At 50.7% G+C, this 23563-nt stretch overlaps 2 protein-coding genes across 4 annotated transcripts in view; one reads left to right on the top strand and one right to left on the bottom strand.

The window, feature by feature from the left end:
* Window positions 1-12912, bottom strand: part of ADAMTS10 (ADAM metallopeptidase with thrombospondin type 1 motif 10) — a 79521-nt gene extending 66609 nt beyond the window's left edge. The window contains exons 1-2 of one of the 3 annotated variants that reach the window (XM_054181767.1): window positions 12854-12912; window positions 11240-11311 (exon numbers count right to left, since the gene is read on the bottom strand). The gene's annotated coding sequence lies outside the window, so the exon portion shown is untranslated. Of the gene's footprint in view, window positions 1-11239; window positions 11522-12853 lie in introns of those variants that run through there. The other 2 variants (XM_054181770.1, XM_054181769.1) reach the window with 2 other exon arrangements.
* The window catches only part of LOC128900535 (tyrosine-protein kinase ZAP-70), a 29904-nt gene that overhangs the window by 1303 nt on the left and 5038 nt on the right, over window positions 1-23563 (top strand). The window contains exons 2-7 of the mRNA XM_054181794.1: window positions 16886-17342; window positions 18685-18845; window positions 19498-19636; window positions 21223-21301; window positions 22040-22080; window positions 23288-23336. Coding sequence (XP_054037769.1) covers window positions 16941-17342; window positions 18685-18845; window positions 19498-19636; window positions 21223-21301; window positions 22040-22080; window positions 23288-23336 — 871 coding nt within the window. The 5' untranslated portion in view covers window positions 16886-16940. The remainder of the gene's footprint in view (window positions 1-16885; window positions 17343-18684; window positions 18846-19497; window positions 19637-21222; window positions 21302-22039; window positions 22081-23287; window positions 23337-23563) is intronic.

The following is a 23563-nucleotide window of genomic DNA, read 5'->3' on the forward strand; positions in this document are numbered from 1 at the left end:
AGATAGTGAGGATTCTGCCGCAGTCTCTCTACTGCCCTGCAAGGCAACTGGCTTCACAAGGCGCAGAAAACCTCGGAAGCACCAGTACCTGATCTAAGCCCACTCAACCAGCGGCACAAAACTTGGCTTGAGCAGCAAAGTCGGAGCAGGCCAAGGGGGTCGGAAAGGACACGAGATGTGTCCGTTAAGCCAAGCTTTGACCCGCGCGAATCCCGAGCGGGCGGGATCGCCAGCACAAAAGCAGAGATGCCAACAGCAAAGGATGCCACTGAGATTTTTTTTTTTTTTTTTTCCCTCTAACAATTGTGGGGTCTGAGTTGAGTAGCATGACTGGGAATGGGAAGATGCATGAAGCAGCTGTTTGTAGGGCAGGCGCTAGCAAGGAAGAATGCAGAAAACTAATCTGGAGGGTTGGAAATACACAAAAATACAGATAATTTAAAGTAATTTAAAGCCCCACACACTTTGTTTATCACTCGCTTTCCCAGGAATCTCTGCTAACTCATACTGTAGCATTAGATGGGTGACATCAAACTGACTAGGTTAGCAATTAAAGTATACTAGCGTAATCCTTTCCTCGCAGGCGCAAAGACATGCATTTTTAAACACCGTTTTGCTCACTTAGTCTTGTAATATGCCCAGAGATGCCAGGAAAGGCCCTGCTGGGTCTGGAATTGAATGGGCACAGCAGGGATGGGGGGCCAGGCTGGAGAGAGCCCAGAAGATAAGAGAGATACCAAGGGCCGTGGAGAACACGGGCGGCTTTCTATAAACTCCATACAGAGCCAGCAAACAAAGTCATAGCCACTGTAAGGGAGGTAGTAAGGATAAAGCATGAACTCTTAGACAGCTCTACTTCCCTAAATCCTATTCAAATAATTGGAACAAAAAGACTTTACCGTTATGGTTTAAAATAAACATAACCCTGTGCAGATCTAGGCCATTCTTTCTCTGCGGCTCGGTTTTATGCTTGGAAAATAGAGCGAGCGAGCTGCCTGTGAGCGGTGCATTTCAACGCTCAGCACAGCCCTTTTCGCATAGGAAATGACTGACTGTGAACGCAAACTTCCATTACCACTGGCAAGTCACACGCTTTGCCCAAACGCTTGCTGGTCCCATGCAAACACATACGCACCCTCCAGAGCTAATAAGCGTTCGCAAGAAGAGCGGAGCTGCTGAAGTTCAAGCTTTTCCCTTCCCCTGCCTCCGGGTAGCGTTAATTTTCCTCTTCAGAATTTCCACCCGGTAATCCTGCGCAGTCTGAAGTTTATGTTTAATTCTCTTAACGTACATCAGTAAAGGAACAGTCTCGCTCTGCTTTGAAATAGCGTTCAAAGAAACCCTGAACAACAGCAAAGAGGCAAAGTTTGAGCTCCCACTCTGATGAAGACCTATCAAGGCCTCGATTGTCACCATCAGGACAGTATTTTACACCTACAGTTTCAGAAGCTCAGCTGGATCTTGCCGAATTCCTCTCCTTGTTGCAGATGAGATTTCAAGCTCAGATTCATCTTTTGTCTTTTAAAACTCCAAACAGAACAACTGATGCGCAATACACTTTGCTGTCGAGTTGCAGGGGACTGTTTGAAGCTCTGAACTGGCTTTCGACTTTATTTGCCTAGTTGCTAACCTTAAAGCCAGGAGGTGCCATGTCTGCCAGCGCAGTGCCCTTGGCTCCAGTGAGGCACAGCGTAGCTTTACCACTGCTCTGGCCCTTTGCTAGAGAGCGGAGAAGGTACTTCTTGGGATGTTAAACATGCCCGTGGCAATACAAGAACCGTCTCCCGCTTCCCTGTGGCTTACTTTAGTGAGTAGCAAGTGACAAAGAGCAAGTGTGGGGACCTTAAATTCATCACCTAACTGCATTTTCAAAAGGCCCGGGTGAAGCTTGACCTCAAACTGCTTCTGACTGTCGAAAGGAACAGAGTGGCTGACTGTCACCCTCCCCCGGTTCTTACCAGGGCAGCTTAGCCAAAGACCCAGCTTCTTAAGTCTCGCAGACTGAAGCCTCTTAAGCCAGCCTGCACAACAGCCTTTGGCTTCTAACGGCGTCGGGGTGCCTGATTTTCTGCAGTTCTGCTGATCAGTGCCTGCCACTGCTCTCTGTTCAGCGTGCAGAGATACCCGAGGCGGCTGAGGGCCTGGAAATGTCTGGCTGAGGTCACCCAGAGTGCAATACTAATACAGTAAATGCCATTTCTGGTGACCAAACTTTTCCAAAGATCACCGCCCCGCGCAATACAAACATGCCCTGCATGACAGAAGCTATCAGCACGCAGACCTCTCACCGTCTTTGTGAGCAATAGGTCTTAAAGGCAGCCACAGCTACGAAACGCTTCTCCACGCTGTTAGCCAGACCCTGAATGAGCCGGGCAGCCGATTCACCCAGGACCTTCCGCAGGTTCACTGAGACACGGGGATCCTTTGCAGCTACCCAGTACTTCGACACTACTCCGAGCGTGCAAAAATAACACCCTCAGGGGACTGATGCTGTTAGCAACTCCATGGAGAATCTGGACCTGAAGGGGTGGCAGGAGGGTTTATAAACTTCTCTCAGCAGATGACAGAATTACTCTAGCAGGGACCGACGCACATAAGCCACACAGTGTGAATGCCATAGGTGTCGAAACTTTAGGCAAGACCTGTCACCTGTACCTTGGGACATATACATAGCTCTTTTTATTCTGAATGATCCTTAAGTATATCAGAAAGCAATCATTTCATCCCCCGTGTGCCCCTGAGGGGAACGAGACAACACACAATTGTTGCAGGGAGTTAATAACTCAAAGAGATTTAGGGGTCTGGCACAGTAAATGGGGTAAGAGGCTTCAGATAATGCTGTATTTTTCCACAAATCCCACGGGATTTTAAAACAGCACAAAAAACTTCAGTTCTGAGCCTCGTTAGCCATAATAAAGCATGCATGAAGATGACAAACTGACTATTTTTCCAAGACCCATCACAGATCATCCAGAGATGCAATGCGCTTAGCGTGATAGGCAAATCAAGCGTGTTAGTTAGGAGGACTCCAGCACACGGCATTACAACGGCATGAGCTCTTCTGCCTCCCTGAACTTCCTCATCTGCAAGAGAGGGATCATCAACGTCACCCTCAGCTGCCTAGAAATATAGAATTGAAAGGTAGCACACGGACGCAGAGCACATTCAGCACTGGCACGTTTTCAAGGCCCAAAGTTCTCCTTACCCTGGGCAAAACCTGGGGTAAAGTCTGGGAAGGGTTAGAGAAAGGTCCTAGGTTTTAGGGGAATCACTCGGTACCTGTCGGGTTTTCCACCTGAGAGCGCTGAAGCCCAGCAAGGTTACAAAGCAGACGAGCAATTTTAAAGCCTTCCTGGAAACATACAGACAAAATCCTCTGTCGCGAGAGTTAAAAGCCCAAAGCAGAACATTGAGCCTTGCAGTTCATCCGCCACGAGCCTTGGCAAGGTTGCTCAGAGCTCCACCAGCGCTGCAGCGGGACGGAGCCGATGGGACGCGCTGGTTCTTCCCGGGGCTGCTGGAAGGGTCCTGAGCCGGGCGGTGCCGGGATGAGCCGTGAAACTGCAAAGCAGAAACGACCGAGCAGCAAAACAACCGAGCTGCCGTTTCTGGGGTTATGATATCCGCTAACTGGAAGGACGCACGCACCCGGACAATATTAGTGAATAACATCGTCTTAAACCTTATTTTATGAGCTGACCAAAAAAAGTGACCCTCCGCAAGCACCTAGAGCTGTCGTTGCAAGGCAACAATTAACTGGACAGAAAAGCAGACGACAGAGACAACACTGGAAAAGCCACCAGACCCATCATCTCTCGGTCACTGACTCAAATCCCAAGCTCAAATCTCAGAGAAGGTCCTTCTGCATCTGAGGTGCTGCGCACAACTGCATTTTGACCAGGTTCTCTCTCATTTTGGCCAAAAAGAACAGGAGACTGAAGCCAGCTGAGTATTTTAAACCCTTAAAATCTTTTAAAAAAAACGTCTTATTTGCCCTTCTGAAAAGCTTCTAAATAATCCCTCAGCAGAAGTCTATTAAGTAACACAGTTATGATAGGTTAGGCCTAGTGAAGAACAGATTATTCAGTTTTTCTTTGCCCATCTGCTGTCCTGCTCCTACATGCCTCTTCTCCAGCTCATCAGAAAACTCCCAGTGTGTGGCTCCGGAGCAGATCACAGGAATCTCAAAAGTTGTTGAGATCGGCAGGGCAGGTGGAAAGTTAGTAAGATTTTTTATTTTTTTTTTTTATTTTCTTTTGAGTGAAAATCATAACCCTTTTCCCCGTCAGATGTTTGTGCAGGTCCTGGAGATTACTTGTGAAGATTTACACCTATGGTTTGCCCCTCATTTCTTATCAGAGGAGATTATAATCTTTCATGCGCAGAGCTAAGGCGGCAGAGGTAGGAGTTCCCAGCATAACTATTATATGACAACTCGAGCCTGATTTTATTAATTTAATACAGCCCTGGGCAAGAGCGTGAGACTATGCACATTTCTACAAGCCAGGGGGAGAAGCATCCTCCCAAAATCCAAAATGAGATGTTCGAGGTCCTGCAGCCGTTATCACATCAAGTGATTAAAAAAAAAAAAAAAAAAAAAAAAAAAAAAAGATAGAGGGGTATCGGCGAGGGTCCTGCCAGAGTCAAACTGCGCAGACGGGTACAACAGCACAGACTGCAGGGCTGCCGCTGAGCTGGGAAAGGAGCCAGCAAACACTGCCCAAGGAACACAATTTTGATGCGGGACCAGACAATAGTCTAGCGAAAAGCCCTACAGCCACAGCAAAATGTGGCGATAGGTGCCAGAGGCACAGGCAAAACCTTCAGCGGCGTTCAGGGCTGGCTGCTTCTCTCCGAAATCACGTTACAAGGGCAGGGTTAAACAGCACCGGGCACTTCTGGGAACTCAGCTGGGCCCACGCGGGGCAGGACATGCCCTGCACAGCTGCCAGTGCCCTGGCTTCCCCAGGACCTGGAAGGATTTCCACTCGGTCTCTGCTGAGACCGCCGAAGAAAAGCTTATTTGCAACTAATTGTTGGTGCCGAGACACACCCGCTATGAAGCGGGCTGCGAGAACAACAACAATTCTGCTCGCAGCGCCCGGGAACATCCAGCCTGGCCCACCACGGCTGGATGCGCTCCAGCAGCCGAGAGGGCTCCGCAGCACAAAGCCCCGTTCCTTGGACCACGACGTTCTCCTTGGAGAATTTGTTTTGATGGGTTATTGGCATCCCCCACACCCAGACGACAAGGGGAGGCTGCAGGAGGGTGAAGCGACCAGAAGGTTTTCTGCAAGACAGCGTTAACCCTCCGCCGCTCGCTGTAGTGTCTTGCATCCAAGAGGGAAAAGAGGATGGGTGCTTGCAACAGGATATTCAGCTGCAAGGTTAGTTCAAAGTTAGTTCTGCTTGGTGGAAAAGTGAAGGGAGAACGTGCGTTTTGACCATGTAAGGACAGACTGAGCACGGGTAGACACTGATTAATGCAACCTCCTGTTGACGACATAGAAAGGACAAAAGCTAAGAACTTGGCAGACCATGGAGAATGAGCTATTTTTTCACCTTAGGCATCACTTAGCTGATGGCTGAGCCACATTATTAAAACGTGCCGGAGAATATTTACTGCTGGGCATGGAACCCTAGTCTGCAAGCAAGTCGAGGACTCCATTCTCTTTTCAGACACTGATGTTGAGCAAAAGACCACCAAAAAATGCCAACAGCGGAAGCAAAATGCTTCTGCATTCAATGTTTTTCAGTTTTCCACGGAACATTGGCTGAACTGGAAATTACATTGGCCAGAGAAAGAAACTGAAAGTATTATTTCCCTAATGGAACTCAGAATTGCAGAAATTAGATATGGGAAAGTCCTATTCGCTCATCCCAGTTTCTTTCTGCCTGTAGAGGATTGTTCCCTACAGTACATTTTCTGATCCACTGTTAAGTGACCAGCAATGGGACTTCCACTATTCCCCCTGTTCCACATCCTGATGAACCTTCTCGTTAGGAAACGTTTCGTGATAACCAGACTTACTTTCCGCTGATTAACATCTTCTCCTTTATCCCCATATCATCTTATCGACACATCCAAACCAGCTTTTCCTCTCTGAAAGACGATCGTGCTCTTTAGATACTTCTACCTTGCTCTCAGTTTTTCCCCCCTCTTGCTCAAAATTAATGTGCGCTCTCCATCCCTAAGAGCTGCACTCATTAATCACTCCAGTCAGGCCCTTTCATTGCTCTCTCCTGAACTTGCAATGTTGCCAACGCTTTTTAGTATCAAATCACCTACTGAAATAAGTAATCTCAATAGCACCAAGGTGCGGGGATCACGTTCACCACTGGTAATGAAACACATGGGTGGTATTTTTTTTTTTTATTTTTTAAAACTTCAGGAACTGTTTTGGTCTGTTCCATGTAAACAAAACTCATCTTTGTAGGCCTGAGGAGCAATGAGTGCACCCAGCGCTCTGCCCGCCTCTTCCCCACCTGGCAGCAGCTTTTACCCTGTCTACTTACAGGGTAAATTCATAAAAGCCAGCGCTATGGCTGCAGCGCCGGTGGCAAACACCAGATGCCCAGCACATTCGTTTTGTCATGCTTGGATCTGCTGCTAGCCCCCTTCGCCTGGGCTTTTAATGTGAGATTGAGAAACCCTGTGACTCATGACCATTAGAGCCCATGGCACTTACTGCAAGCACGAAGAAATTGCTTTGGTGTCTCAGCCAACTTCTGAGTTGGATATTTACACTCTGCCTGCCGAAATCCCCTCTAGCAGTGCTAGAGAAGGTTGTCTCCCTGTGTCAGGCACTCCTGGGCCAGCACTGCGGAGCACAAAAGCCACCATCTCCCATATTGGGGGTAACTGCATGGGAAGCTGAGGATGAACCATCTCTAACATCTGCTTCAGAGATGTTCAGAGAGCCACCGCAGTGATGCTGGCTCCGTATAGATGAGGTGTAACATTCTGCCCAAGCAGAAGCCCCTGTCCGGTGGCTGTGTAGAGTTTTGGGGCAGCTCAGGGCACATGGAAGCCTTTGTCCAGGCCGAAGCTCAGGTGACCAACACGTGGCACTGGTGCAGCACCAGGACAATATAGCTCAGCACTGGCTTGAATGGCCACTGCCTCCTTCCCTGTCCCCATCCTCCTCTCCAAGAGGGACTTGCAGAGCTCAGGGATGGCTTCTGAGGAAGACTATAAACCAGAAAAAAAAATCATGAAGCGCCACATCTGCATAGAGATATTGTCCAGAGTGAGAATACCTTAAAAATACATGTTGTGAAGTAGGCAGAGGAGAAGCCACCCGGTAGCTTTGAATGGAGCAATCGAGGTCTGAACCATATCTTCCGCATGAAACGGCGCAATGACCAAAGCAGAGGAGAGCCTGTGCTCAGCAGGGAGATGTTGCTGATGGAGACACAGTAACTGTGTCCTCTCAAGGCTAAATTAAGGCAGAATGATTAAAAGGACTGAAACCTGACGAGCAGCTCAGCACTAGGCTGCACCTCAGGTGCAAAGCATTTTAGCTGAATCAGGTTTTAATTCCCATGAAGCATTTAAGAGGAACTCTTAACTGAAGGTTGGCCAGCAGGGGGGTGAGCCCCCCAGTGTCACCTCCAGACAGCTTGTCCCCCTCGCCCTCCCCGGTAGGGAGGGTGCCAGCACCCTACCAAGTACAGTACAAAAAGTCAGTGCCCCATCAGGACCGCAGAGCCCTGTGCACCGGGAGCCAAGGAACCACACTTCAGAGCTCTATACCTGACCTGATTGCAACTGCGCGCACAACAGTCCTCCCGTCCCCAATTTGCCTCTCTCTCTTCCTCCCCCCGTCTTTTCAGGTCAAAGACTGAGCACTCCCGTGCAGTGCAGAGGGTGGCTGTGATCTTCCAGGGAGCCTCTAGGCATTGCAAAAAATAAATGCTGCTAAACTTTAAGCTCAGCTATTACATTTATTTTTAAATGGCAAAGGCGAAGCATAAATGCAGATGTTTATGTAACAAAAACACTGCCATTTTGTGGTTGGAAATAGATTTGTCAGCGACTTCATCACCCGGAGCAGGGAGGGGGGCAGACGCGAGAAGGGCACATTGTTTGGAGCAGCATTGGACCTGCTCAGCAGGTTTCAGTCCTTCCAGAGAAGGGACCTGCTCAGCACCATCAGAAGGACCCAAGGCAGTGCAGGACATGATAAACTGGAGGCGTTCGAGGCCAGGTCGGACAGGACTTTGAGCAGCCTGGTCTGGTGGAATGTGTCCATGCCCATGGCAGGGGGGTCGGAACTAGATGACCTTTAAGGTGCCTTCCAGCCCCAACCATTCTGTGATTCTGTGAAACTTATTTCCAGTAAGACGCATCACAGCCAGTGCTCTTGCACCGTTGCGGCTCAAAGCCCACGGTGTCACCCTCCCTGCACCCTGCTGAGGGCCGCGCTGTTCGCGGTAGCGCCAAAGAACAGACTCAAGCTGTGGGGTCACCACCAATCCCTCACATAAATATCCCATTGAATCCTTCTCCAGTTTGCCACTCCCCAAATACTCTGTACCGGCGGGATTCAACCTCTAGCCCCACGATGTTGTGTGCTAAGTTGTTATTTCAGCAAAAGCCCTTCACAAGGGAATGCAGGGAGACCAGGTAGAAGCAAGCAAAAAACCAGAGCCCTTCTCCTCCAACTTATGCATAAGTTACTGTAGTTTTATGTCACTCTTTCCATAAAACTATCTGGTAGACCCAAACCCCAGAGGATCCTGCTGGAGTACCGACTCTTCTCTCTGGCGAGTTGTCAACACCAGCTCCACCTTGGTAGCAGGGAGAAGCTCCGTGCTCACTCATCCCCAGGACAAACACCTTGACATCAGTTGTTTAGAGAGGATGACCCATAGCTGAGTTATCAGACCACAAGAGCACTTGGGGATACCAGGCAGGAAACTGCCTGTACTGTGTTTAACTACCTACGTTGGGCCCTAATTAAAAGCTGTTCAGGATCGATTGGTCTGGAGCCAGGAGTGTTTTCAGTGGCTCTACAAAGGATCAGCAGGGTGTTTTCACAGCTTTCCAAACTAAATCCACATGCGACAGATGAGCACAAGCTGCCTTAGGACAACACAGTGACTTTGCTTTACCCCATCACACGACAGTGCGTCACCCCGCTGACGGACCCCAGCGCCCCACCTATTCCTCAGCTGCCCCGAGAGCGAAGCTGCTCACCAGGGACGTTTGGCTTGTGAGAAGATACTACTACAAACCAGTAGCAAGGGCAGCTGCGTGTGGCACCAAAACTCAGGTTTCTGTTCCTGCACTAACCCGGACAGTGAAGCCTACGGCAAAGCTCTCCTCTGTGCAGGACGCAGGGGTCAGGGTACTTGGGCCTGTCTACAGCTCTGGATGTTCCTGAAATATTAACGCCAGCTTGAGTTTAAACAAGGAACCACGTTCAGTTAAGTTTTCTGTGCCCCTCATTGCAGCAGTTTAGGAAAAATGCGGTTCTTTACATTCTGATTTATCAGGGTCTGCCAGGATCCTATCTAGGCTAAACACTTGCTCAGGGACCTTTTCACAGAAGAGAAGCACTAGATAAAGAACCAATACCCCTTTTCCTTAGGAAAGAGCCAAGTACTTAGCCCAAACTCCTATAATTAGTGGCAGAACTCGTCAGCTCTATGGCCAGTGATCACCCAGGGCACAGTAGACAAAGAGCAAGCGCTTGCGTTGCTCTGTGCTGCACTCCATGGGTGTCGGCGAGCGTACCGAGAGCCGCATGGTTGATGTGTTTTTCCATCCACGCTCCTCAAGCAGTGTACAACCAGCCAACGAGGTTTTAGTAAGAGACAGGTGCACTCTGCGAGAAAGAGCATGTGATAGACCACAGGCACGACCACGTGTAAATAGGAAACACGTTGTATGCATGAACAATTACTCTGTGTTAATGCAGGAGTAGTAATGCACCATCTGCATGTTTCAGAGACCCACTGGTACGTCCTACTGCAATATTCTCACCGTGCTTTGGCTCAGGGGCCTGCGCTCCGCCTGCTTGACTCCCCTGCTACGGCACTGCAGAAATATCTCCTGCGGGGAGGCACTGGGCCCTGCCTCATGCTACCCCTGAGGCAGCGGCATTGCAGGCTCACAACCGTCAGTGGAAAAACTCAGAGGAAGCAGGGTAACACCAGAAAACTGCTTTCTGGGAACAAGGCAATCCCAGCCGTTAAAACAGCAGCTTGAATAAAAAAGGCAGATAGTTCTACCCACCAGGCCCCCATGCAGGTGGCCTTCTCCCTCCCCAGCCCCCTCCGTGTCTCCTGCTCTCAAAGCTAGAGGAGTAAATTGCTTCCGCTCATTAGCATTTGACAAATAACCACAGAAGGAAAACAAGTCCCCAGCAGGATATGAATGAGCTCAGGCCTTTATTGCCATCTGACTACACCAAACAAGCATGTCATCAATTTTCCATGCTCTGTTGCACCGTTTCTCCCTTTTGGAGAAGGATGAGCACCCTCATCTACTCAGGCAGGTTCAGAGTGGCCAAGTCGAAACAGAACAGCAAGAAGGAATGATCTGAGAGCTGCAAGACAGGGGCAGAGGTGACACATGGCAGCTTCTGAGCCTCTGGGCACAGATACAAGTGCCAGGGTGGCTCTGCAGGACGGGCTGTGAGCAGCGTGCTCATGCATTGACCCCTTAAATACTAACCGTAAGCAAGGGCACTGGCTCGTGGGAATAAATGAGGGGACCCGAGGCAGCCTGCCTAGCTCAGATCCTGGGTGGAAGGAGGCACAGAAAACCAGTCACCCATTACCCCTGCCACGGGGTCAGCACTGGCTGCTTCTACCATACATGCACCGTGAGACCAAGACCACAGGCATTTGAGCAGAACCATCCCCTCCATTTATTTTTCATCTGCAGTAATACTGTGATGGGCTGGCACTAGGTCTCTGGCCAGGGATTTAGAAAGGGGAAGAGGGGGAGTGAACTCCATGAACTCAGCTTTTCTCAAAGCCGGTGTCTGGCACGGTCCCGTCACTGTTGGGAGCTTTCACACCGAGTGCATCACAGGAGCACTAGGTCCCACTGTGGGCCTTGCAAGGGTTGCTGTGGAATTGAACATTTTTCCTTCCAAAAAGGACTGGGGACTGTCCCTGGGGCCAAATGGCTCCCGTGTTCTACTGCAAAGGAGCAGAAGGTACATGAAACATTTCAGCACCTGGCCTGGGATCCGTGGGCTGTGGAAGGGCAGTTTGGACTTACCTGCTTGCTTCAAGGATGGCAAGAGCAGACAAGGTCCTTAGTGGAAATCAGGCAGGTTTTCCTGTCGAGTTTCTGTAAACACAATCATTTCAGGCAGGATTGAGTCAGTAATACTCACCGAGAAGCAGAAGAGATGATTATCTTCACAAGCAAGCAGAAGGCACACTGTTTATGAGTACAAACAGAAATAGGCTCACACTTTCATAAACTCCCACTCACGCATAATTCAAGTGTTAATAAATGGTTGGGTAGCTGAGGTTTTAATGAGTAGTCAGCAGGGAGGTTAGGAAAGCAGTTATAGCCAGGAATGTAAGTGCTCATGAGGAAATCTTGGGAAGAGCTGCCATGGAGTGCATAAATAAGAATTAAACATTAATCAGGAAGAATTCAGGCCAATCCAAAGTTAAGTTTTTCAGGTTTTTCTTTAAACTAAGAAGCATTTCATGTTGAATCAAAGTAATTTCAAGTCTTTTATTATTTAAGATTTAAAAAAACATGGGCCTGAGCTCCAGGAATCGGCTCTTCAGTTCATCCTCTTGCATTGTGCCAGCTACTCCTGGGAAGAATGACTTGGAAAGGGAACTTGTATGCTGTAGACATTTTTCAGCCATTCACATTTTCAACCAGACTCTCTGCTGTACATCTAGTTCTCAGATCAAATCCGGAACAACAGAAGGGAATCCAGGGAAAGGGATGGGGGATAGCTGCTTCTCTGCAGCCCCAGGGAAGCTGGAAGGTCCCTGTATGTGCTCATCACCTCTGCAGGTAGAGGGAAGCTGCCACTGCTTGAGACTCCCTCTGCTTTCTGCCATCCTCTCTGCACCTCACACCCTGCTCCCGCCTCTGAATCCTGCCTACACCTTCTGCTCATGAGGCTCAGCCCCGCTCCTCCAGCCAACTGCCCCTCCATGGGCACCAGCAGGGCTCCTGCAGCCGCTTCTGCGGAGCTCAGTAAACAGCAGGGTTCAGATAATCCTGGGTACAAACCCTTCCTCAGTGCTCTCCTAAAGCACTGCAAAGAAGGGGGTGTAAACAGCACCCTAAGAAAGCACATTTATCCTTGCATTAACTGCACCATGAGAAGCATCTTTCCTTCCCATGAGGTGGTCAAAGAGGCCAAGGAGGCAGCACAGGCCAATTAGGAGCTCAGGACAGAAGGGATGCCCCGCACCCCCCCAGCTGCCTTCACCCACCCAGGGCTCCTGCCTGCAGGGCTAGCGAGCCCTCGAGGCTGGGCTGCACATCAGCAACCCTCCCTGCACCCCAGTAACCCACCCTGCGCACCGGTAACCCACCCACTGCCTGTGTCACAGCTGAACACCCCCCCCCCCCCCCCGACACCCCCAGCCCTGCAGGGCAGCAGAAGTGACCCACAGAGGAGCTCGGAGACCCCAGCCCCATCAGACAGGCCGGCATCACCTTTCAGCAGCGCCACAGGCACGTTTACCCCGCCGGATCTTACTTTCAGCTACCTCTCCCCCAATTAAACAGCTTGAAGAGAATTGTTAAAAACACCCCTCCCCACATTGCCAACACAAACCTCAGCAGCAGCTCTTGCCACCACCTCCAAAGCACACAACCTCCCCCCCCGCCCCCCCGAGTGCCTCTTTATACCCCTCCAGGCTGGTTCCTCATCACACCGTTCCCATCCTCCGGCTCTCCCGGGGCAGGTCCCTCCTCTGCCCCAGGCTGACCCAGCCACCTTAAAGGGACAGCCCAGCCAGCCAGGGCTGTGTTAGAAGGGGTTATTGCTGCCAGGACAATGATACAGAAAAATATGGTCCTAACAGGATGCTAAACTTTGCCAGTGCCTCCTCCGGTTTCATCAGTGCACCCCCACTGCTCTCGGGGACTGGCTCCGGCTTCACACAAAGTGGTTCTGCTGTTCTGAGAAATTATAAAAACAAACCAGTTCCTGATGTTTCTTGTCTGATCTAAGTAAAAGCAAGTGGCCAGCTATATATAGATCTGATTGACTGACATCTCAATAGCTTCCTGCCTGGCTTTCCTGTGTGTCATGGTGCACAGATCCGACTCCTTTTTACGTGGGTGTTGGTTTTTTCAGTGCATTTTCACGTCATAACGCCAACTTGCAAACACGGCCATCATCACAGGAGCCCTGGTTTTACCCACTTCTCCCTCAGTGCTGTTTCTAACCTGGGGGTAGCCCCCAAAGCCAAGAGGAACCCAGCATCTGGGTCACTGCAGCCCAAGGGACAGAGACAAAGCAGATGCTGGAAAAATCAGGTCCTGTTACTTGACTTTAATAGCGGTGGAGGGTCCCTTGCACAGCTTCTTCCAGGCACTAGTTTGTTATTTTCCTAAAAGCAACCCATGAAATTGGTTCTCATTTTCATCTGCATTTTACAGCGCAAGAAACCAAAGTTGTGTGAGGTTAGTGCAGGTCTGTTGAGGTTGTGTCAGGGCTGCTCAGGTCCACCCAGAGGCAGCGCTAAGGACCAGAGCTGTAGTTTGGAAGAGGAGCTGAGCTCTGCCCAGAAGACCCTGGGCTGGTGTACGGGCGATGGAAAGAGCCAGGATGGTAGGACAAACTTTTTTAAAGAAAAAGCTTTAGAGGGGCTATAAATCATCCTGTGCAAATCTGCTCTCAGACTTCAGAGGGTGACTTTCCTTCACAGCTGGGGACTTAGAAGATTTTTCTGTTAAGGGTAATTTTCTAATAGGGTTCATTTGCGTCAGCAAGGCTTGTATGAAATGGGTGGTGTAGCCTGAACCAACCTCTGATCCCTGGGTTCACTCTCACGTCTCCCTGAGGCTTTCTTGACTCGCAGCCCTGTGCTTGGAGAGGAAAACCAGTCTGTTTGTAACAGAACCACCTGTGTAGGCAGCTGGAAACTTCCTGTGAGCTCACTGGTGATCAATGGCTTCTGCCGTCTCATTTTCACCTGCCTGAGCAATTGTCAAACGTGTGATGTTCTGATCCTGGACTTTCCAGAAAAGGGAATCAATATGTTTGGGTGCAGCGTCCTTGTACCTAATCGCTGTTTATCCCAGGTAGCTGGTGGAAATTAGTAGCACATGAAGAAAGCCATTGACCTTCCACTGCCCACTCAGCACTTCCTCTTCCTTGACTCGTGAACGTGACTCATGAGCTTGACTCTGCAGCTAAAACCAAGAGCTGCAATCCTTGCTCCTCACATCCTTCAACCCACTTTCCTGGGACCTGCCCTCCCCTGGGACCAGGCTGAGCTCGGGAAGACCTGGCAGTTGTCTCGTCCCAGGAGCTGAACCTGGGGGATTCTCCTGTCCGGTGTCTGGGACGCCTCGATGCCTGGAAGCATCAAAGGGTTAGGAGGTTTGCTTTGGTCCCAAGCACTGCCTCCAGTTAGGGTTTGATCTACGGGGTGTTTTCATTTGCCTTCTGTGTCCCAGGCTGGCAAGTCTGCCAAGACCCCACTTTGCTTCATTTGATGAAAGGGGCTTCACAACTCTGGCTTGTTTGTGCTGCGCCTGATACGGTTTACGCTGGTCCCGCACCCAAGCTGCAAACGCCACTGATGGCTTCCTGTTGTGGTTTCCTGCCTCGGCGGAGCCTGCTCTCCCTTCCTGTTCTCATCAGGGGGTTAATTCTGGGCTTAATGAAGACAGCAAATGAACAGATAGAGAAAGGTCTGGTTGCCATAAATCCAGCTCCCTGTGGAGAGCTGCCGCAGGCTGAGCAGAGCAGGGTGCACACAGCAGAATGGTTTCTGCTGAGTGGTCTCCTCCTGACCCCTCTCCCGTTCCTGCCCATACAAAGCACATATCCAGCCAATCCCTTCCCAGCTCCAGCATTCCCGAGGCTGGCAGGAGGCCGCCCTGTCGTTCTGCTGCTGAGTGGGCTGTGGCAAGCTGGGTGAGACAGAGCAGGGCCGACCACCAACCCAGGCACAGCCCCAGCCACTGCCTGCCAGCAGAGGCCACTTCTGGAATAGCGCAGTGGGCCCAACTCATCGGGCAATGACTTCTCCCATCATGCTCAGAAATGAGAGTTACGTTGGGAAGAATCAGGGCAAATACCCAGTGTGCCAGCCAAAGAGCTGGTGTTTCATTGGATCATAGACTTGTTAGGGTTGGAAGGGACCTTAAAGACCATCTAGTTCCAACCCCCCTGCCATGGGCAGGGACACCTCCCACTAGATCAGGTTGCTCAGAGCCCCGTCCAGCCTGGCCTTAAAAACTTCCAGGGATGGGGCCTCCACCACCTCTCTGGGCAACCTGTTCCAGTGTCTCACCACCCTCATGGTGAAGAACTTCTTCCTAACGTCCAGGCTGAACCGACCCATCTCTAGTTTTAATCCATCCCCTCTAGTCCTACCATTACCCGACATCCTAAAAAGTCCCTCCCCAGCTTTCTTGTAGGCCCCCTTAAGATACTGGTGGGCCACTATAAGGTCTCCTTGGAGGCTTCTTTTCTCCAGACTGAACAACCCCAACTCTCTCACTCTGTTTTCTTGATTCAGAACGTGAGTGACGCATTTGCGGGAAATGCGGATGGAGACAAACACTCTGATCTTTTTTGGGCTCAGCATCTGCGCAATGACAAAATCACAGATCAGGCTCCAGGGAACAAATAAGACCCTTCGAATATGATAGCATTTCCATTAATCACCGAAAACTGGCTTCTGGTTGTGGGTGGGATTTTAGATGATTCGATACAAGACCGATAGCTCTTTGGCAGAACGGGTTCTGCAGTGACTCAGTTAAGGAAGTGCCATTTCTCGTTGGATACCCACCGCAAGCTGGTGCTGCAGCAGCACGACGGTAGGTTCGTTTCTGGTTTTAGGCTGTTCTGAGCAGGGGGATTCAGTAACTCTCGCACGTTGCAGCTCGACAGAGACAGTGGGATTAAACTCACTTCGTGGTGATGGCTGGCCACGTCTGAGCTCCGGCCTTCTCTGGGGCATGTGCGCCATGTAGAAATAGGAACTGCCAAACAGGATCGGAGTATCGGCCAAATTCAGAAACCAGCCAGAGTCAGGTATTGTGGGAAAAAAACCATAAATTTTTCAAGAGACAATTAGAGGAAGGTTTCTTCTTGTTCTGCCAACTGATGGTTAATGTCTGCCCAGAAGCACTTGGGTTTATCTTTATCTTCTTTTGCTGTGTTTGGTGCCATTGTGTATTTAAATGTTTTTTAGACACTTAATTTCCATCTCATGTTTTAATCTTATTCCATTTAAGATTTTGACCTTATAGACCCACATGGAAAAACAAATTTATTCAGAGAGGCAAAAGAATTTCCTTTTATTGTGAACAGGGCTGGAGAGAAAATGGTAGGAAGTGAAAGCTAAAAACTTTGGTATGGATGTAAGAAGCACATTTTTAATAGTGAACGTAATTAACCATTGGAACAATTCGCTCTAGGATTGGGTGCATTCTGTATTGCTTGAAATTTTTAAATCAAGATCAGATGGATTTTTACTTACACTTTCTATCTGCATTCAGGGCGGGACAGAGGAATCACCGTGGGATTCTCTGGCTGGGGATATGAATGCACCCACTGCTACTCTCCATGTGCTGTTTGAAGCGACCCTACAGATAGTCAGCTGAGGGCTGAAGAACTTCTAGGCAGACCAGCCTGAATTCCAGTTAACATTTTTGCAAAATTATGTGTCAGTGAAGAATTTTGTTTCTTTCTTCCAGATCGAGCACCAGCAGCGCGTGAGCCGACCCAAGCAGTCCCTGTAAGCGTGCAGAGATGCCAGATGCTGCTGCTCACCTGCCCTTTTACTACGGCAGCATTGCCAGGTCAGAAGCGGAGGAGTACCTGAAGCTGGCGGGCATGTCGGATGGCCTGTTCCTGCTGCGGCAATGCCTGCGCAGCCTGGGGGGGTACGTCCTCTCCATGGTCTGCAACCTGCAGTTTTACCATTACGCCATCGAGCGCCAGATGAACGGTACCTACGCCATTGCGGGGGGCAAAGCACACTGTGGGCCGGAGGAGCTCTGCGAGTTTTACTCCAAGGATGCCGACGGGCTCTGCTGCACCCTCCGCAAGCCCTGCAACCGCCCCAGTGGTGTGGAGCCCCAGCCCGGCGTCTTCGACAGCATGAGGGACAATATGGTGCGCGAATATGTCCGGCAGACGTGGAAACTAGAGGTACGGGCCATTGCCAAAGATGTGTGGGACTGTGCAAGGAGTGCTCCCCAGCGGCTTGCTGCCACTTGCTGCCCTGACCTCCTCTGTCGTTGTTGTCCCCCTCCTACAGCACGGTAAAGCAAGGTCCTTGTCCTTGGAAGCTGCTGGCACTAAGAGCAGTCTTAAATCTCTCACTTTTCCAGTTTCTTCTTCCGAAACAGGTCTAAACATCTTCTCAAGCCTTCATACCCTTCCTCTGAACAGCTCGTGCTGCATCTGCTCTGCAGGGCGTTGTAGCTCTCTGCCCGCTTTGTGAGCACTTCCCCATGTACCATTTCCCCCCTGCAGCACATGGGACACTTGCTGCAGTCAGGCCATCGCGCTCCACGTGAGATGTCTGTCTCCATGACATCGTGCTGAAGATGTAATGAAACCAGGCTTAAATTCTTGCTCAGGTTTTCCTCACTCTTTGAAGTCAGCGGAGGTTTTGCCTATGAGACAGAGGTATCGGTTAGTGGATCAGGTCTGTCTGTTATTTAAATTTAGAAATAGCTACAGACAGGTTCCTGCATTTTATTGCAGACTGGAATATATGTATTATATGTATAAGGCCAAACTCTGTAAATGGTCACACTGGCAGCCACGTAATTAATTTCCTTCTGCCTGCTGTCACCTCAAGAGTGTCTGCTCAGACACTTCCAAGTCCTCGCAGAAAGGTGGCTCAGGCATTCTCCTTACGGAGCCTTTCTACGAAAGATCTCTAAATTTGGCCTATTTTAGGCCAGTGGTGCTTGTCAGAATGAGGTATCCGTAGGGTTTCTCCATGAAGCTGATCTGCGGACACGGGTCGATAACACAAAGGACATTGCCACCTACTGGCAAGCGAAAAACTACAGTTGGTTATAAAACCTGTGGGGCCAGTAAAATTAATTGAGGGTCTCCCACATGGTTCCCAGACTACACTGCTCTACGGGTTGTAGTGCCTGGGGACAGCGAGCAGCCAGGAAGGCAGAGGGACCAGAAAGAAATCCTGCTGTCCCAGGAATGTGAGGCCCTGCGAGACTGATGTCGAGATCCCCCATACAAATATGATGCCTTCTCTCTTCCCTCACCAGCAAGTCAATGGACTTCAGCTGGATTCGAGGGTTGGGACCAATTTAAATAAGCATGGAATTCTGCTTTGCAGCAGCACAGAATTCAACCCACTATTGCTAAAGGCATGATTAAGGCCACAGGCACTTCAATTTTGAGGCCTTCCAAGTTTCCTGTGTCTTCTGCCCAAAAGGGTGCAAAATCAACTGTGCAGAAGCCACGCGGCAATGCAGCAGAGTGGCAGGAGGTCTCATTTCTCATTCTTTTCCAGGGTGATGCACTGGAACAGGCCATCATAAGCCAGGCTCCGCAGGTGGAGAAGCTCATTGCCACCACGGCCCACGAGAGGATGCCCTGGTACCATGGCAGCATCGCCCGGGATGAAGCTGAACGGAGGCTCTACTCAGGGGCACAACCTGATGGGAAATTCCTGTGAGTATGCAAAACCCTGGCAGATGCTGTGATCCCCGGGCTTTTCACCATTTCCCCACCTCCACGACCCTGTAGTTACATGTTTCGTGTGGGAGTTCCTGAGAGCAGGTTTAGCTGAATATGGTCAGACTGCAGTTACAGATCTTTCAAAGACAGGATCTGACACCTCAAAACTGTTACTGTCCAAAGTGTCTGACTTCCATGAAGAGCCAATCTTGAGCTTTTTTTGTTTCTCCTGTTCAGATATCTCTAGGAAGTATGCTTGTTAATGCACCAGATCATATGAGATATAGGGTTCAATGGGTGAAGACATTTAACACTGACACGTAGACAACGTATGGCCAATAAAATACATGAGAAAGCATTTGCTCTTCATCTCTGCCCAGGGGAGACAGGCCTCCATTTAATTATCTCCTGTATGAGTTAGGGAAAGAGAGAATTAGCTGGAGAGGGTGGAGGAGAGGGGCAAGAGACTGAAGGTAAAGGGTCCCTCCTCAGCCTCGGCAGAGGGGTGTCAGGAAGGTGGCGTTTCCAACAGTGGGGTGCAGGGACACCTGACCAAGTGCCCACCCAGCGACCCACCACCGCTGCAGCCATGATAATTTGCAGGTCAAAACCTAGAGCTGCTTTTAATTGTTCTCCTTCCTACCAGGCTGAGAGAAAGGAAGGAGAATGGTACCTACGCCCTCTCCCTCGTCTACGGCAAAACAGTGTATCACTATCGGATAGATCAGGACAAGTCCGGCAAGTACTCCATCCCCGAGGGGACCAAGTTCGACACGCTCTGGCAGGTACGGTACCGTGGGGTGCTGACCACCAGTGTCCTAACAAAGCGAAGGCACTTTCCCTTGTAAGAGCTGCCCATGCCTTGAGGGACAGGAAAGGCCATGTGGAGCTTCAAAGGCTTTAAGACTGCACATGGGTCTTTGTAACCCTTCCAGAAAACCCTTACATTCCCTGGGTCTGGCTGTCTGTCCGCTCATTGCATTCATTTCTGTGCACTCCTAGAGAAACAGAGCTAAGTCTGGGATATCGCTGCAGCTCTGAAATAGTGGTGCCTCTACCTTTGCCTTCATGCCTTACACCAGTGTGGTGCCTCTCCAAGGAAACAAGAGGATTAGCGCTTTTAATTTCTAGCTTTAAGCCAGGGTAATTGAGATGGTTATATTAATTACACTTGCACCCCATCAGCAGACATCACACATGCAGCCACAGCGCACACCTCGGACCTCTTCCTGCAGCAAGCCCCGATGAGATTGCTCGTCCCAGGCTGTCCCTCCCTCCCATGTGTCCCCCACGCTGCTCCTGGAGTGGCAAAACTGTTGCGTGCAGATTGCCACTTCATTTTCCAAGTGACTGACTTCTGTGCAAAGAGTAAGGGAGGCCAAAAGTCTTGAGCCAGTTGCCAAAATCTTTACATGACTGAAGATCCAACTGCTGGGAGACACATCCTATCACCCCTGAGAGTCAGGGGCTTTGGGAAGTGGAGAGGGCTGTAAGGTCCCGGCAGTCCTCCTGAGGCTGGGGCAGGGTTTTTAGGGAATGTGACACATGGCCTGGCAGCTCTTGGCACTGCTGGGGAGTCGCATGTTCCCCCCGGAGCCCGGCTCTGCCCTGTGGCACACACCTCGGGCCTGCTCCAGGGGACGGATAGCAGTGCTTCCTCCTGGGAAGGGCTGTCTGGGGGACAGTAACTCTGTTTTCCTGAATTTTTCAAATTCCCAGAACTGTTTTCACTCTGAATTTGATTGAAAACAAAGGCTTTGGGGCATTTTTATGGAAACAGAACCACGCCAGACTCCCAATTGCAGACGAAATACGAGCCAGACTGGAGGAGAGGAGAAAGCCTGGTCTCCCCTGCAGTCTGGTGGCCAGGGGCTGGGCTGGTCGTCTCCAGCCAGAGTCAAGTCCCCACTGTGCTTGAACCAGGGGTTGCTGCAGTGAAAAACTGCCTGGGATTCACAGGGCTAAGCCCAGGATTCCTCTGGGGAAGCAAAACGTTTCTCTCACGCTTTATCGAACACAACACGACTTAAAAACCCTTTCTGGCTGGGACAACAATAACATTACACCGAAAATGCCCTACCCAGCTCTCCTACTGGAGATTTTCCTTTAGTCTTTCTTCGGTCCTTATCTGACTTCCCAAGTTCTTCCCAGCTCTGGCAGATATCCAGGTATGCAAGCACATGCTCTAGGAGATCCCTGAGTGCATGGATAGGAGAGGAGAGAAAGAAATGGTCAAGTCCCCGTCTGCCATAAATCTTAGAGAAATCATTACCATAAGCCACACAAGTTGCCTGCAAAAAAAAAACCAACAAAAAAAAAAGGATTATTTTCTCCTCTCAACAGTCGCTTTTTCTTCCAATTCCTTTCCCAGTTGGTGGAGTACCTAAAACTCAAACCGGATGGGCTGATTTTCTACCTGAGGGAAACCTGCCCCAACCCCAACATGCCAGGTGAGCCGACGTCTCCCAGTGCCATCCCTGGCCTCACTTTACCACCCAGTGGGGCCAGTTTGAGCAGCACCAGCCCAAGATTCCTTTACCGTGTCCAACCTTGCTCAGACCCTGGTGGTGAGGGAACGATGATGTCTCTGCTCCTCTGGCAAACTGGGCAAGTCTCATGCCATGTTGTCTGCTGAAAAAGGCCGCTCTCCAGGCCTGGCCTAGGGTGTCCCAAAGATGGGAGCAGATGGGGGAATCAGTGCTCCAAATGGATTAGGGAACTTCTAGTGCCAAACAGATGGCTTCTGAAAAATTACCTGCTTTTTAGGCAGCAGGAAACAACACGTCCTGCAAGACTGGCTCCTGGTGGGTCCCTTGAGCTGAACGCTCAAAACCACGGGTCACTTTGTCCTGGCCCAAGTATCAAAAATGTCACTTCAGAGCCTGCCCATGGGATCCCCGCTCTCCCGGGCAGGGGACTCTGGGGTACAGCTCAGCCTGTCCCTGCTCTAGGACTGATGGAAACTGTAGGGTTCTCAGTGGGTGTGCACCTCCCAAGGGCTGCTCCGGGAACAACGCCCACATCCAGGCATGTTGCCACACCTTTTTTGGCTAAGGCTGTGGAAACCAGCCTTTGGCGGGTGAGTCTGGGGTCAGACCCAGGCATCCACACAGTTCTTCAAGGATGCTCTGATCCCGCTTGGGGCATAGGCAGATTCTTAATAACACCTTCTCTCTCCTGATTCACAGCGTCTGCAGCACCGGTTCCACCAACCCACCCCTCCGTGAGTGTAAGTTCCGAGGATGGTCTGTTTTATTGGTACCTCAGTGGTTTAATGTTATTGCATTTCAAGCTTGCTGATCAAACTCTGTTCTTCTCTAAAAGGCAATAATTCAAACGGAATATATTAAGCCCAGCTGCAAAGTCTTCCCCTTTCCAGCTTGGATGGGGACAAGAAATAGCTGGGCACAGCTACCATTAGAGCTGAAAATGGTTTCCATTCATACTGTGCTCCTTGCAACATGTGGGCCTGTCCTCAGGGAGCCCTCTCCCCCCTGCCCTCATGCCAGGCAGGAGCGAGGAAGATGCGGTCGGATTCTGGGAACGCTCAGCCTTGCTGCTGGCCGCTGGCCACCAGCCATGTCTTTGTGCTCCCTCTGTGTCCCTGGCCCCGGGGTACGTCTGTGCTCAGTCACCGCCCCGAGTGCCGAGCAGTGTTGAAACCAGCCAGTTTGGGCTATACCGGCAGCCCATCCCAGAGCCCAGCGGAGGCGAAATAAAGGCCTGAGCGTTCGCCCATCTCAGAGAGCTGTCACAATCTGTGGTGGGCTTCCATGTCGCAGTGACTCTACTGCGAGCAGCACTGGTGTTCAAAGCTGTGCTGGACAAATGTGTGCTGTACCGCTTTGTCGCTGTCTGCTTTTGGGCCAGTGGCTGTATACAGTGGTGGTGTGTGCTCCTGGGGGCCACCCTTCGGGCAGGTAGGTGTGCCAGCCACAAGCTGAGCTGCCTCCTGGCTTCCCTTCCCTCCCTGCCTCAAAACAAGCTGCAGAGACTTGGCTGGGATGACCCCTCCTGCTGCAGGAGACTTGTCTCTTTGGGATGGGGAAAGCAGAGGGGACAGAGAACAAAATGCAGCCCTGTGTGCGTGCCCCTCACTGCTTGGGTAAACCCTGAGCCCTCAGCACCCCACCCTGCACAGCCCACGGGCTGGGTTACTGGAGGGCGATCCTGCATTTGGGCTCCACGGCAGTGAATCCCCCGAGGGTCTGATCCCTGCTGTGCGGCTGCAGTCAGGGTACCTGCCAGCCGGGACTGGAAGGGAAAGGTTGGCTCCATACCATGCCAGTCTCTTGTGCCCAGCTCAGGGCATTTTAGAGGGAGTCACCAGCGGGGCTCTGTGGGCTGCAGAGTCTCGCCGTCCCTCTCCTCTCCCATCTCAAACTGAAGCAGTTTCCCCTGGTGCATTATCCACTTCATCCCTGTTTCTTTTCCAGAGAAACCTTGGGCCTCTCAATGCAGATGGATACACACCAGAGCCTGTAGGTGAGCATCTTTGAAAGCCCTCTCCTCCTAACAAGAGGAGACAGGACCTGGGGATGCCACAGGAACCATGGGAGTTCCCTGTCACATCTGTATCACTTTCTGGTCAAAGAGCTGTGCTACAAAGCCCCTTACCCAGGAGCATCCCACTCATTTCAGGGCCCGGAGACAAGAATCTCGCAAAACTGTTTGCCCACACCTGGCACCCAGTAAATCAAACCCCGTGCCAT

Source organism: Rissa tridactyla, chromosome 22, assembly GCF_028500815.1.
Source record: "Rissa tridactyla isolate bRisTri1 chromosome 22, bRisTri1.patW.cur.20221130, whole genome shotgun sequence".
In the NCBI taxonomy this organism is placed as follows: domain Eukaryota; kingdom Metazoa; phylum Chordata; class Aves; order Charadriiformes; family Laridae; genus Rissa; species Rissa tridactyla.